The following is a 15,819-nucleotide window of genomic DNA, read 5'->3' as shown; positions in this document are numbered from 1 at the left end:
ACGGTGAATATTCTTTATTGTGTTTTACTTGTATTGCTCATCATTTTGGAGAATTTAAGACTTTCTTCCTAAGGGTTGCTTCAACACCATGTTCTGGGACCAAAAGACCAGCAGATAAGACCTTGTTTGTGGTTTCACAAGTTAGACATTTTGCAAGTGAACATGCTAGTTTTCTTTATAGGACAGTCCAGTTTTAAGTCCAGTTAGTCCCTCCATGTGTCATTCTGTGTTCTTCTGTTTGCTGCCTGAAGAATATAACTCAGGTGACTGACAGACTCATCTCCAAAGCTCATTCCACCTTTTTGACATCTCTTCTGTAGTGGAATATCATGGCCAGCACAAATCCATTGAGCGATGACAAGACCGCGAACCGGGTGAGAACTGGAAGAATCAAAGAACCAAAGGCCACAAATTGATCACTGTGGGCTCACTTCCTAATGTTTATAACTTCTGTTGAACTTTCAGAAAGTGATCTATTTCATCGAAGCCATAGAGTTGGGTAGAGGACCCACTTGGCCTAAAACCTTATTTCAGCAAAAGTATGAAATGAGCTCTAGTACATCTCTATGGACTAAGATCACATGGTGATTGCCAAGTCTCTACAAGGAAGGCAGTAGATACTGACCTTGTATGTCTGCTGTTGTCATAATTGTAGTGAACATCCTCGCTGAAACACAGAGGATTTGAGTGTAAAAACATAGACACACAAACAAACCCTCAAAACAGTCAATGATATCTCCATTACTGTATTAAAGGGACAGTTCACCCAAATTACAAAAAGGTGAAATATCCCTTTAAACATTCAGACCCCCACAATACAAAATGACCAATGGAAGAGGCCTACTGTTCTAGTACCAAACTGGTGATCAGATTCTCTACTCTTCAACCTGACGTGTCCACCTGTTCACTCCTCATGGATTTAAAAGCAGTGGATTGGATGTAAGTATTGGGAGTTTCCATCATTTCCTTACACCAATCCATTCTTTGTAAACACATGAAGGGGTGCACACTTTGAATGGTAGAGGAATTGGACTACAGTCTCTTCCCCTCCCTTGGCTTGGTACTCACCCAAGCAGGTGTAGCAGGATATGCTCCAGGCGAGGGCACTGACCCCGGAGGAGTCCTTGGACTGGTACAGGCACTGGGCAGAGGCAAACTTACTGCTGGCACTGATTAAGGTACAGAGGCTCTGAAGGGGTAGAAACAGGACCAAGAACAGACATGAAGATTATTATTTTATTTTTTTACCTTTATTTTACCAGGCAGGTCAATAAAGAACACATTTGTATTTACAATGACAGCCTGATTTAAGCCCCACTGGGTAAGAACGGAGGGCAGATCCGTCCTAACGCACCTGATTCAACTAAGGGCTTGATGATTGGATGATTCAAGTGTGTTGGTCTGGAACAAAAGCCTGCACACCCACTGTGGGCCCTCAGAAACAGGATTAAGGCCTATTCACAAGTCACCTAACAGCTGAATGATTTCTGGAGCAACTATATAGGCCTTATAAACAGTTTATGAATCCTTCACTAAGCCTTACAAGTTGTAGTTTGTTTAAAGTGGGACCTAACATGCTATACTTACCATAGCCAGATCAATGATCCAATCTTGTAGTGTGACAAGTTTCCATCCCCCTACAAATCTAGAGTGGAACATTAAAGACTACAACAGCTGACAGTGAGCAATGTTTGTCATTTCTCAGTGATTGGTTAGGATTGTCATGAGTCAGCCGCTTTTACTCAGTGATTGGTTCAGGGTTGTCATGAGTCAGCCGCTTGTACTCAGTGATTGGTCAGGGTTGTCATGAGAGTCAGCCGCTTGTACTCAGTGATTGGTCAGGGTTGTCATGAGAGTCAGCCGCTTGTACTCAGTGATTGGTTAGGGTTGTCATGCGAGTCAGACGCTTGTACTCAGTGATTGGTTACGGTTGTCATGAGAGTCAGAGGCTTGTACTGACTCCCTCCCCTTCAATTAAAATGCAATCGCCCTCAGAAAAACACGCATAGCATACACACTCTCACATCGCTCACCCCTTTCAGTGGTCTTTAATGTATAATTGTGTCTGTGAAAGATTAATCAGTCAAACCTACCTGAGCATCTGCATTCTGATTGGGTGGAGGATACAGTGCAATGTAGATCAAGCTGTGCTTGGCTTTCCCATTGTAATAGAGGATGAGAAGAAGCAGGACGGAGTCTAAAACAAAAATACAATGTGCTTCAATTTACACCTCTTAGTTAATGCAACAGACTTGTTAAAGGGGGATTTCAGTAGTTCATGTTAGATGATTCTTCACCCTGTAACTAGTCTATGGGAAGAATAAAAAGTAATCCATGGTTCAGATTTCATTAAACTGCCTCTACAAACGTCTGCTAACTTCAGCCACTTCTAGCTGGCTATCAATGGTATAGTGTCAACCGTGACAATTTTCTAAATATCACGGCCAAACCAACTGAATTATTTGACATTAAAGATGATTTTTGTAACATTGCACAGTTGCCCGTATTACTCCCATAGAGTTTTAGCTAGCTGTGGCTAAAGTTAGCTTAAGTTTGTATAGGCTGTTAAGGATCGGTTTTTGACTAAAATGACAACCAAATCTAACTGCCTGTAGCTCAGGACCTGAAGCAAGGATATGCAGATTTTTGATACCATTTGAAAGGAAACACTTTGAAGTTTGTGGAAATGTGAAATGAATGTAGGAAAATATAACACATTAGATCTGGTAAAAGATAATACAAAGAAAAAAACATGCTTTTTTTATTATTATTTTTTTAATCTTCTTTGAAATGCAAGAGAAAGGCCACAGTGTATTATTCCAGTTTAGGTGCAGTTAGATTTTGGCAACTAGATGTCAGCAGCGTATGTGCAAAGTTTTAGACTGATCCAATGAACCATTGCATTGCTGTTCAAAATGTTGTTTCAAGTCTGCCCAAATGTGCCTAATTGGTTTATTAATATATTTTGAAGTTCATAACTGTGCACTCTCCTCAAACAATAGCATGGTATTATTTCACTGTAATAGATACTGTCAATTGGACAGTGCAGTTAGATTAATGAGAATTTAAGCTTCTGCCCATATCCGATATGTCTATGTCCTGGAAATGTTGTTGTTACTTACAACCTCATGCTAATCACATTTGCGCACATTAGCTATTTTTTAAGAAAAACTAACCCCGGATTACAGTTTCTCCTGGTCCATATACTTTCAAGATGAAAAAACATTAACATCAAGTTGTAAAATACTGAAGTTCACCTTTAAGGATCTTCTTCTCTGTCACACACACAATGCTCTATTTATATATATTTCACTCAACACACACACACACACACACACACACAAACACACACACACACACACACACACATAGGAAGAACACCCTTTCATGACTCGTGCCATGATGGGGGCATAGCACGAATCATTGCACCATGATAGCATCATCTTGTGCAACATCACCTTGGGCAATGAGTATCGGGTACTCCAGGAACGTGGAAGATGGTGCAGCATGGTGAATCTGGTAGGTGACAAACACGACATATCTGGAATGGAAGGACATGCAGACAGTCAGGCAGACAGATGGACGGACAGAGAGGGAGAGAGAGAGAGACAGACAGACAGACAGACACAGAGAGACAGACAGACGGACAGACGGACAGAGAGGGAGAGAGACAGACAGACAGACAGACACAGAGGGACAAACAGACAGACAGACAGACAGACACAGAGGGAGGGACAGACAGACAGACAGACAGACACAGAGGGACAAACAGACAGACAGACACAGAGGGAGGGACAGACAGACAGACAGACAGACAGACAGACAGACAGACAGACAGACAGACAGACAGACAGACAGACAGGTGGACGGACAGAGAGACAGACAGACAGACAGACACAGAGAGAGGCAGACGGACAGACGGACAGACAGACGGTTAATTTAGATGCCAGTACCAGCAGAGTGACCAGGCACACAGGCTGCATGTATGCCAACACACTAAATCACAAAACTGTACTGCAGGGAATTAAGATTAGGGGAGTCTGATTTCTGTAGTATGTTGTACTGTAGTGAAGTCATGAGGTTGTCCCGACCTGGCCTTGAACCCGGGACATTTAGACTGTCAACCCAACCACTTAGCTATTACATCTGAATCCGAATCTCTTGACAAGGTAGCTAGGTGTTGGGTTAGGAGTCGCCCTTGCCTTTACCATGCTGCCAACTGACACCCTGGTTCCCCTCACTCCTTTCTCCCAAAGTCAGACGCTCCCCATCAGTCTGTACCCCATCCATTTCCAGTTGACATTTACCAGTGGGTCGAGTGACAGTGTAATGGGGCACCACAGCTGCAGCCGAGCTATACTGAGACCAGTACAGTATAGAATGCCTAGTTTAAGCCCCTCTTCCCCTACATGTCGCTTCAAAGTTAATGAAAGCTGAGGAAGAGTTCAGGGGGGATCAAAGTTATTTCAGAAGGTAGACAGGACTGTAGGTATAGCATCTGGAAACGTTATCGGAAATGCATCTTTGATGGGTTATAGGCCTATATCTCATGAAGTATACTTTAGAAGAAATACATTGAATGTCATATGCTGTTCCTACTCAGAGGAGATGAGATGTTTCAAACCACTTGACATTAATTTAGTAGTTGATGGTGTGACCTGTTTTCTAGTTGACTAATAGCAAAACAGCCATCATTGGTGCTTCCTAGTTATTACAAAAACATCGAAATGTACTAGAACCGCCCCCCCCCCACCACCACCACCACCACCACTACCACAAATAAAACCCGTTGTTTTTAATGTCTCAATTTATCCGTGCAAATTAGACTATGTATGCTTACGTTTGACATAAATGTACCAATAGGCTAGTCTGAAACACAGCTATGTGAGTACAGACGTGTGGAGTTGTCCTTAACTTACCCAGTCAACTCTAACAGCAAGCCCTTCAGGCTGAATCCCTTGGAAGACTTCGCTCTTGCTACGAGAACAATCGACGGGATTTTAGACACTAAACACAAGCAGAATGTACTATAATTTAACAAGTGTAACAAAATGTTCGAGTCGTCTACGGGTGACGTTAGCATATTGTCTTGGTATTGGGTAAAAAATAATGATACTTGTTGTCTCCAATCACTCCTGTTAGTTGCCGGATTGACTTGACAGCGTGTAGTCAGTCTACCCGAGAGAATTGGACAGGTGGCTGAGAATTTTTCCAGTATATTACTTCAAGCAATAACCTTTTGGCCATCACATAGTGAGCGTTGAAGTGCGCCCCCGAATTTGTATGGCTTGTATTTCAAAGAAGCGTCATATTACATTACATGGATGACAAACTATACAGTTACAACAGTAGCCTATATGCTGTATGTTTAGTTATAGTTGTGCCTGCCTATATGATGGTCAGTGAGTTTGAAAAACGTGAAAGAAATATGACACAGATGAATGTAGGCCTATTTCTCCAGAGGTTCGTGATTCACTTTTGGAACTGTTTGTTCCCGCCAAGTGCTGATCGCTCATTATTTACTCAATGATTAATGATTGTAGGGCAGGCTATCCACCTTCCTAATTCCCGTCTACAATGTTGAAACCATTCTGACTGGACGATACAAAACAGGAGCTGGTATAATTTACAGCATCATTTGAGACTATTATAAAACCAGGGTAAGTGAAATTTCAAAGATATTTTTATTGATCAATATGCTCATAGTTTTGGACAGAAGCCTAAGGACATGTCTTTAGCCTATACTAGTGATCTAAGCACTGAGAAATGTAACCTACTGTAGTTGGAAATATCCACATTTAATGTAATCAAATCAATTATTTACGTTTGTAATAACATTATAGGCACAGCACTTTAGCAATTGCATTTTAATTGCAAAGCAATTTTTATTTCCCGACAGGAGAATAACTAACATTTATGAGCATCTCTCTCTCTTTTCCCTTGCTCAGTGCCTTAGTGATGAAGAGCTGGTTTCTCTTTCCTCTCCTGTTTCTGGCATGTTGTTGCCATGGCACCTTCTCTTGCCCAGCCCTTTGCAGATGCTACATATCCCCAAGAAAAACAGAGGTGGTCTGTAATGAAGTCCCCCTCACCCAGTTCCCCTCCTACGGTCTTCCAAGCAACACAACCTCCCTCACCATCCAGTTCACCAACATCAGCTCCATCTCAGAACAGCACCTGAGAGCTACACCCCTTCTACAGGAGCTCTACCTGTACAACAACAACCTGAGCACCCTTCCATCAGATCTCTTCAGGGGTGTCCCTCACCTGTTCTCGGTGGCTCTCTCGGGTAACGCATTGGATCAGCTTCCCGCCAATGTCTTCAGCCACGCTCCACTGCGTGACCTGGTGCTGAAGAACAACCTGATCAGCAGTGCGGATGCTAATTGGCTCCCTGACAACAGTAACCTCACCTGGCTGGACCTGTCAGGGAACCGTTTGACGGCCGTACCCACAGCCCTGTTCCAGAAACTACGCCACCTGAAGAACCTTGACCTCTCACATAACCGCCTGGAGAAGCTCCCGCCAAATTTGTTACACCCTCTGACCAAACTGGAGAGGCTGACGCTGGAGGGGAACAAACTCAGCACCCTGGACGTGTCTACCTTCAGTAACAACCTCAACCTGACACACCTGTTTCTTCTGGAGAACCGGCTTGGACAACTGCCACCAACCCTGTTCCATGGCCTCCCAAACCTGGCTCACCTGAGTCTGGATGATAACCTGCTGAGCCACATCCCTCCTGGTCTGCTGGACCAACTTCACTCCATTGATGAGCAGGGGTTGGACCTCACGGTGAACCCCTGGGTGTGCGATGGCAAGGTGGAGTACCTGTGGAGGTGGCTGCAGAAGAACCAGAAGAAAGCTTTCCTGGCCGATGACATCAGGTGTGCCAGCCCTGAGTCTCTGAAGGAACGATCAGTTATGTCACTAACTGACAGTGAGCTAGGACTCTGATCCATCAAACCTTTTTCACTCAGATTATAAATTATCACTTTAACCTATCTCAAACTGTGGTCTATTGAACTCCTATCTCAAATGAATCTAAGGTAATGTTGGTCTATTGCATATTGTGTATTTTCATCATAATTATGCACACATCCACTTAAATAAAAAAGTGACCTGAATTGGAATTTTAAATTACTTATCTTGGTGTCCTAGCACCTTAGTCTGTTAGAAAGGGGTATAAATACCCCACCAACTGGCCCCACGTCTTGACTGAATAATATGCCTATTAAATAATGATGTATTAAGTAAAATTGTTGTAAAAGTAGTCAGATGTTAAAGGCTTAATTAAACACGTACTGATAATAATCTCTGAACATAACTGAAGGAAATGCAAACAACAGGCCACCGCAGTCTCTTTGTTCACATCAACAATTTATATTTGACCTGTAAAAAAATTACCAAATTGTCATGCCCTGACCTTAGAGCCTTTTTTATTCTCTATTTGGTTAGGTCAGGGTGTGACTTGGATGGGCAAATCCATGTTTCTATTTCTTTGTTGGCCTAGTTTGGTTCCCAATCACAGGCAGCTGTTTATCGTTGACTCTGATTAGGGATCATACTTAGGCAGACCTTTTTCCCACCTTCAGTTGCGGGATCTTGATATGGTTAGTTCCTGTATAGCCTGCAGAACTTTACGGTCGGTTTGTATTTTTTATTTTTTTTTGGTGTTCATTTGAAATAAAATGTTCGCCTACCACGCGCACCTTGGTCTCATTCCAACAAAGAACGTAACAAAAATAGCTGAAATTCAACTGCTAATTTACATGATATTTTGTCGTTGTTGTGTAGAGTGCCCATGTCATGTTTTCAACTACCCCAAAAATAGTTACAGCAATAAAAATAAGTGTATGATGAATGACTAAGAACGGAAATTCCCCAGTTGCCCAGGTTTCTATTTCTTTGTTTACATTTTGCAATAAATCCACAAAAACAGGTTGTGGACTTTATCTAAACCCACTCATTATTTACTCTGTCTGGTGCATAGCCTGAACCACACAAACACACACACACACACACACACACACACACACACACACACACACATTTGATATAAGGAGCATTGAAATAGTCATAAGAGCAGATGAAACAAGCAAGCCAATGAAGGCAACAAAACATGAATGACAGCAAGACTTCAGGTAAGGTGAACTAAAGGACTTTGATTTAATTACCGTGTCTTAATCCTCTTGACAAACAATACTTTTATCTGTATCTGAAAAAAACTATAACTCAAGTTATTTGTTATGCATTATTTACGACTTGTGATTATGTCGAACATTGAAAGATACCGATCAGAATAGTGTCATCCTTTATAACAACTGCATGTATAATGGACTTGATGTTACAGAGCATTAAGGAATTCTTTATGATTTATGAGTCACCCATGTCTTTTGCGTTAACATACACTTCTGCAAATATTAAATAATGTATGTTTTGAGGCCCAACTACCTCTTTGTTTCACAGTTTTAGAAAGATGAGCACCTGGTTCCTCCTTCCTCTGTGTGTGCTGACCTGTTGTTGCAGCCGTAGCAATGGCGCCCTCTCTTGCCCAGACATGTGCACCTGCCATTTCTCTTCCAGCGACACCAAGGTGGTCTGCAGTGACGACTCCCTCTCCCAGTTCCCCTCCGATGGTCTCCCAGGCAACACCACCTCCTTGTCCATCCAATCCACCAACCTCAGCACGATTACTGCCAACCACTTACAGGCCACGCCCCTTCTGAAAGAGCTCCAACTATATTACAACAACCTGAGCACACTTCCTTCAGATCTCCTCAGAGCTGTCCCTCACCTGCACACGTTGGATCTCACAGGGAACCACCTGCACTTCCTGCCATCATATGTCTTCAGCCACGCTCCGCTGTGTAACCTGGTGCTGAAGAACAACCTGATCAGCGGTGTGGATGCTGATTGGCTCCCTGACAACAGTAACCTCACCTGGCTGGACCTATCAGGGAACCACTTGACGGCCGTACCCACAGCCCTGTTCCAGAAACTACGCCACCTGAAGAACCTTGACCTCTCCCATAACCGCCTGGAGAAGCTCCTGGCGGGGGCACTGAATCCTCTGAGCAGCCTAGAGAGGCTCAACCTGGAGGGGAACCAACTCAGCGCCCTGGACCCTTCCGCCTTCAGGAACACCCCAAACCTGACGCACCTCTTCCTCCAGGAGAACCAACTGGAGAGGCTTCCCCCGACTCTCCTCCAGGGGCTCCATCGCCTCGAGTTCCTGTTTCTCAACTTCAACCGGCTTGGTCACATCTCCAACACCCTGCTGGAGCAGCTCTCCTCCCCATGGACAAGCAACCATCTTTGGGTGGCCTTCAGCCAGAACCCCTGGGTGTGTGATAAGAAGGTGGAGGACCTGTGGAAGTGGCTGCAGAAGAACCAGAAGAAAGCTTTCCTGGCCGATGACATCAGGTGTGCCAGCCCTGAGTCTCTGAAGGAACGATCAGTTATGTCACTAACTGACAGTGAGCTGGGACTCTGATTTATTTTATATTTTTCACTTAAACAATAAGATGGTGGGGGAGCTGTGAAGGTGTCTCAGTATGACCCCGGGGAGAGTGTTCTTTCTGGAGGAGGTGAAATGTGCCCTGGTTGTTAAGGACCAGCGGTTGTGTCTCAGACAGAGAAAGATCTCGGCCTCAAAACTGACAAATAAAACAGGCCCATTCTTCAGGTAACAACTGCAAATGATTCTGTGTTATGATTGGCTAAAAGGTCTTTCTCTGTCTGTCTGTATGTATATAAATATATATATATATACTCACCTACATACTCACACACACATTTGAGACAAACACCTCTTGCATTTCAATTAAGGCTTCTGTATATTTGTGGATACCCTTAGGACGGTCCACTGGCACTAGGTGGCATCATATTCAATGTTTTTGCACGATAAACTCCCTAGTAGACTATTGAGTGACCTGTCCTGAACAGTTGTTCTAATGTATAATACATGGTTGACAACAACTATGCATGAATAGAAAATGGACACCTTTGTGACAGGATGTCTTTGTGACAGCTACTTTTCTACAGGTCAATCAGCCTGGTGAATCTAGTCTCTGTTGGTGGTAATACTTTGTGGTTTCCCCTCTGCATTGTCTCACTTGTATATGCACTTCATTCTTCTTCTCCTGTTTTTTAATGGCATCAATGGAGAGAGAGAGAGAGAGAGGTAGGGAGCGAGAGAGAGAGAGAGAGAGAGAGAGAGAGAGAGAGAGAATCAGTGAGTTTGTCCTCTGTGGATGTGGCACAGGCCTCTCTGTCCTCAGGAGGCCTTGATCACAGTAAGTGAGGGACCCAATAATTTATGACTCTTGTAAAGCAGCAGCCACGTCTCCAGAGGTGGTTACTAATGAAAATTAAACCCTGATCATAAATATTTGCTGAAGAGCGGAAGAAAACATGGCTTCCTGAAACGGCAGCGGCCGTCGGAGTGTTTCCCCCCGGAGTGTTTCCCCCCGGAGCGTTTCCCCCCGGAGCGTTTCCCCCCGGAGCGTTTCCCCCCGGAGCGTTTCCCCCCGGAGCGTTTCCCCCGGAGCGTTTCCCCCCGGAGCGTTTCCCCCCGGAGCGTTTCCCCCCGGAGCGTTTCCCCCCGGAGCGTTTCCCCCCCGGAGCGTTTCCCCTCGGAGTGTTTCCCCCCGGAGTGTTTCCCCCCGGCATCGTACAATAGAGTTGGATAGAGGGCGCCAAAGACCGTTTAAACATGGACAGCGTAATTGAGGGCTTTAACCATTTTGAAGTAGCCAACTGGGTGGGACTTGCTATGGGTTAAAGAAGGATTAAATAATTCCATCCAAATCAGCAGGAGGTGTCAGCCAATGAATTATACTCCTGAGTAAACATTTCATAATTAAATCACCAACTTTGACGTGTTCTGACTTTACACACTCCGGCACAGTAGGTGGTGGTACGCACCTATGTTCTGCCAAGGCAATCATAGGAGAGGAAATTAACCACTTTAAAAGAGAAAAAGCCCTCAATAGCTGGTGGCATCAGACAAAGACAAAGATTGCAAAGATAAGAGATCTCTAGTGCATCTTTATGCGTCCTACGCTCGTTCTGCCCACGAACAGGTGACCTTTCTCTGATCAGGATGGACGAGACGGAGTGTGTGCTCTGGCATCGGGCCGCACTGTAATGGCTGACTGACAGTGATAAAAAAAAGGTTATTGACAGGGCTTTTAAAAGGTTATTGACAGGGCTTTTAAAAGGTTATTAACATTGCTTTTAAAAGGTTATTAACAGGGCTTTTAAACGGTTATTAACATTGCTTTTAAAAGGTTATTAACATTGCTTTTAAAAGGTTGTTAACAGGGCTTTTAAAATGTTATTAACATTGCTTTTAAAAGGTTATTAACAGGGCTTTTAAACGGTTATTAACAGGGCTTTTAAAAGGTTATTAACAGGGCTTTTAAACGGTTATTAACAGGGCTTTTACAATGTTATTAACAGGGCTTTTAAAAGGTTATTAACAGGACTTTTCAAAGGTTATTGGCAGGGCTTTTACAATGTTATTAACAGGGCCTTTAAAAGATTATTGGCAGGTCTTTTAAAAGGTTATTAACAGGGCTTTTAATAGGTTATTGGCAGGGTTTTTAAAATGTTATTGGCAGGTCTTTTAAAATGTTATTGGCCGGGCTTTTCATGCACGCCAAACAAACATGGTTCATTACAAGATGAAGAGTTAAAATGTAATTCATCTTCCAAATGAGGGTGATGTGATATGAGTATGACTAGTAAGTGCTCAATAACTCTGCCTTGTAAAATAAATACTAATAACAACTTCATATTCTACATTTGAAAAACTGAAATGTATTTTTGCCAACCTAAATATTTCAGTCAAAATCATTTGGGTAGAGAATGGCATCTCAATAAAATGCTGTGAACGCTAAAGTGCTTTATAGTAATGAAAACAAGTTGTGGCTAAAAATGCTTTATGGAATTGCTGTGATTTACAGTGTTTGATTGAATAGAAAATTGTGTTCATCCAAAATGGCACCCTATCCCTATATAGTGCACTACTTTTCACCAGAGCCCTATGGGCACTATAAAGGGAACAAGGTGCCATTTGGGACGCATTAAATATTTGATTGATATACACCCCATCGTGATTCATAGCACCTGATGAATAGGTTGTCATCTTCCATTTCTGAACTACAGCGCCTTATATAAATACTCCCTCCATTAAGGTCTTGCCTGATTCCTGGCACCTTGGTGAATACATGTGCCATTGTGGTAAAGCAAGGATCATGGCTCACAACTATGAACCTGTCACGCATCTGACCTTAGAGATCCTTATTATTCTTGATGTTTGGTTAGGTCAGGGTGTGACTTGGGTGGGAAAGTCTATGTTTTCTATTTCTTTGTTTTTGGACGAGTGTGGTTCCCAATCAGAGGCAGCTGTCTATCTTTGTCTCTGATTGGGGAGCATATATAAGTTGTCATTTTCCGTTTGGGTTTTGTGGGATCTTGTTTTCAGTTTAGTGTCTTAGCCTTACAGAACTGTGCGCGGTCGGTTTTTTGGTGTCATCGATAAAAATACAACGTACGCCATGGTCTCCTTCTACCAACGGGAGCCGTTACAGGACCTTAACCCCTGCTGTTACGAGAGCAGTGTAAGGTCAATTCTATTTCAATTCAGAAAGTTCAGAAAAACTGAAATTCCCCCCAAAAATGTGTGATGGTTTTTTTACATAGACATTTTGGAATTGGAATTTCAAATTAATTCCGGAACTGACTACATTTAAATGGAATTTATCCCAATCCTGTAGGACACAAATACTATTGTTTGATCTAAAGGGCCAAACTGATCCTACTGTAGATCAGCATTCATTCAGACTCTTTCTGAATACAGGCCAGGAATTACTGAGGTTAGCCTCCCAAATGGCATCCTATTCCCTACATAGTGCCCTACTTTTGATCAGAGCCATATTGGTCCTAGTAAAAAGTAGTGCACTATAAAGGGAATAGGGTGCAATTTGGGAAAGGAGAACAGTATTGTTTCCCGCTATCATTTTTATTTAACCAGTAAGAACAAGTTATTATTTACAATGACGCCCTATCAATGTACAGTAGACTTAATTTTTCTGTACTCAAAGCATTGAAACGTTTATTTTCAATAGACCCCACATGTCGGATTTCTTATGTCAACACCCTTGAAATCCCACAGTTCATGGTCATTTTATTTGTTGTAGATGTTCAAAACTCTATCAAAAGTGAGAGGGGGTAGAGACATGCTCATTAAATACCTGCAGCCACACACGCGCACACACAGAAAGAGAGAGCATGTTTAAAGGCTCTACATGGTCAATCTGCCATCTGCATTGGCCGTGCAGCACTTAAGGTGATACGGCTGCACTGCAAGGGAATTCGCAGAACAGCGCAGAGTTGTTCTGAAGGAAGTTGTCAAGGAAGTGAGTTTGTATACAGGACCTTCCACCCCCACCTACCGTCAACAAATGTTGTCAATGTAGAGCTATACCTCATCACTGTTACAAAATGTGCGTCACACCCTCAATTGCACACACAATTGCGTCACACCCTCAATATGTAGCGTCTGACTACATTTTCAGATCAAGCATAAATTTACTTTAAGGGTGAGCCTACTCATCATACCTCAATCATAGCCTACAGGTGTAGGATCTTAATTTGCTAAAGCATGAAAATAGGCCTGTAGCAATCGGAAATGTGAATTATTATGTGGATTATAATTAATGCATATTGCTGTCTAACTCAGGGTTGGGGTCAATTCTCTTTTCAATTCAGACAGTGAATGAAAATTCAGTTCATTAAGGGGCTGATTCATACACCTTTGCTACAGTTCTCAGTCGTTCCTATTCAGATTTAACTTATTCGGCTACTTTGCACGCTCTGAATACATTTCATTCAACAGTTGAAATCCTCCCACTTGCCCTTTGAACAGATTTTCTCATTGAGTCTTCATTCAATAGGGTTTTCAGTGCGTGTACAGTATCTTAAGCCAGCCTTAAAAATGGTGTACCTTTCAGTTAGAATTTTATCGACAGACTCACGAGAACATATTGAGAGAACTGGTTCAGATATTAGGGATATATTTTAATTGTGTTTTTTTATTTAACCTTTATTTAACTAGGCATGTCTGTTAAGAACAAATTCTTATTTACAATGATGGCCTACCCCGGCCAAACCCGGATGACTCTGGGCCAATTGTGCGCCACCCTATGGGACTCCCAATCATGGCCAGTTGTGATACAGCCTGGAATTGAACCAGGGTACAATTCCAGTAGTGCCTTAGACCGCTGCACCAGTCGTGAGCCATCTAAATATATGCATATTTGTCTCCAGTTCAGCTTCAATTCTAGATTATATAAGTTTAGGAAAGTTTTTACAAATCATGTAAAATATAGTTTCAGGGCGTCTTTATGCATGACAGAAAGAAAACGGTGAAAAGGATTCATGTAAATAAAAAAAGTAATTTATTTTTTATTTCAACTTTATTTAACCAGGTAGGCCAGTTGAGAACAAGTTATCATTTACAACTGTGACCTGGCCAAGATAAAACAAAACAACACAAACAACAACAGAGTTACACATGGAATAAACAAGCGTACAGTCAATAACACAATCGAAAAAAAAGTGTATATATACAGTGTGTGCAAATAGCGTGAGAAGGTAAGGCAATAAATAGGCCATAGTGGCAAAGTAATTACAATTTAGCAGATTAACACTGGAGTGACAGATGTGCAGATGATGATGTGCAAGCAGAAATACTAGTGTGCGAAAGAGCAAAAACGTAAATAAAAACAATAAGGGGATGAGGTACTTAGATTGAATGGGCAATTACAGATGGGCTGTGTACAGCTGCAGCGATCGGTTAGCTGCTCTGACAGCTGATGTTTAAAGTTAGTGAGGGAGATATGTCTCCAACTTCAGTAATTTTTGCAGTTCATTCCAGTCATTGGCAGCAGAGAACTGGAAGGAAAGGTGGCCAAAGGAGGTGTTGGCTTTGGGGATGACCAGAGAGATATACCTGCTGGAATGCGTGCTACGGGTGGGTGTTGATATCGTGACCAGTGAGCTGAGATACAGCGGAGCTTTACCTAGCAAAGAAGTATAGATGACCTGGAGCCAGTGGGTCTGGCGACAAACATGTAGCGAAGGCCTGCCGACGAGAGCATACAGGTCACAGTGGTGGGTGGTATATGGGGCTTTGGTGACAAAACTGATGGCACTGTGATAGACTGCATCCAGTTTGCTGAGTAGAGTGTTGGAGGCTATTTTGTAAATTACATCGTCAATGTCGAGGATCGGCAGGATAGTCAGTTTTACGAGGGTATGTTCGGCGGGGCGTGAGTGAAGGAGGCTTTGTTACGAAATAGGACGCCAATTCTAAATTTAATTTTGGATTGGAGATTTTTAATGAGTCTGGAAGGAGAGTTTACAGTCCAGCCAGACACCTAGGTATTTGTAGTTGTCCACATATTCTAAGTCAGAACCGTCCAGAGTAGTGATACTAGTCGGGCGGGCAGGTGCGAGAAGCGATCAGTTGAAAAGCATGCATTTAGTTTTACTAGCATTTAAGAGCAGTTGGAGACCACGGAAGGAGTGTTGTATGGCATTGAAGCTCATTTGGAGGTTTGTTAACACTGTGTCCAAAGAAGGGCCAGATGTATACAGAATGATGTCGTCTGCATAGAGGTGGATCAGGGAATCACCGGCAGCAATAGCGACATCGTTGATATATACAGAGAAAAGAGTCGACCTGAGAATTGAACCCTGTGGTACCCCCATAGAGACTGCCCGATTTGACACACTGAACTCTATCTG

At 42.7% G+C, this 15,819-nt stretch overlaps 3 protein-coding genes across 3 annotated transcripts; 2 read left to right on the top strand and 1 right to left on the bottom strand.

Annotated features, from left to right (window-relative positions):
• Positions 1-5: 5 nt before the first annotated feature.
• Positions 6-5,191, bottom strand: LOC135506172 (solute carrier family 66 member 3-like). Its single transcript, XM_064925651.1, has 7 exons — positions 4,920-5,191; positions 3,459-3,541; positions 2,128-2,197; positions 1,588-1,645; positions 1,069-1,189; positions 626-667; positions 6-381 (listed from the first exon to the last, which is right to left on the bottom strand). The coding sequence occupies exons 1-7, from the start codon at positions 5,081-5,083 to the stop codon at positions 290-292; spliced, it is 630 nt and encodes a 209-aa protein (XP_064781723.1). The 5' UTR covers positions 5,084-5,191; the 3' UTR covers positions 6-289.
• Positions 5,192-5,515: 324 nt separating this feature from the next.
• On the top strand, positions 5,516-7,709 carry LOC135506170 (leucine-rich alpha-2-glycoprotein-like). The gene is made up of 2 exons (XM_064925648.1): positions 5,516-5,660; positions 5,949-7,709. Exon 2 carries the CDS (start codon positions 5,959-5,961, stop codon positions 6,955-6,957), a length of 999 nt encoding a protein of 332 aa, XP_064781720.1. The 5' UTR covers positions 5,516-5,660; positions 5,949-5,958; the 3' UTR covers positions 6,958-7,709.
• A 133-nt stretch (positions 7,710-7,842) lies between these two features.
• LOC135506169 (leucine-rich alpha-2-glycoprotein-like) lies at positions 7,843-12,114 on the top strand. The gene is made up of 2 exons (XM_064925647.1): positions 7,843-8,144; positions 8,470-12,114. The coding sequence occupies exon 2, from the start codon at positions 8,480-8,482 to the stop codon at positions 9,494-9,496; it is 1,017 nt and encodes a 338-aa protein (XP_064781719.1). The 5' UTR covers positions 7,843-8,144; positions 8,470-8,479; the 3' UTR covers positions 9,497-12,114.
• The last annotated feature ends 3,705 nt before the right edge of the window (positions 12,115-15,819 follow it).

Source organism: Oncorhynchus masou, chromosome 19 (genome assembly GCF_036934945.1).
Source record: "Oncorhynchus masou masou isolate Uvic2021 chromosome 19, UVic_Omas_1.1, whole genome shotgun sequence".
NCBI classification, from domain to species: domain Eukaryota; kingdom Metazoa; phylum Chordata; class Actinopteri; order Salmoniformes; family Salmonidae; genus Oncorhynchus; species Oncorhynchus masou.
The sequence above is the reverse complement of the archived record's forward strand: the minus strand, read 5'-3'. Positions and strand labels throughout refer to the sequence as shown.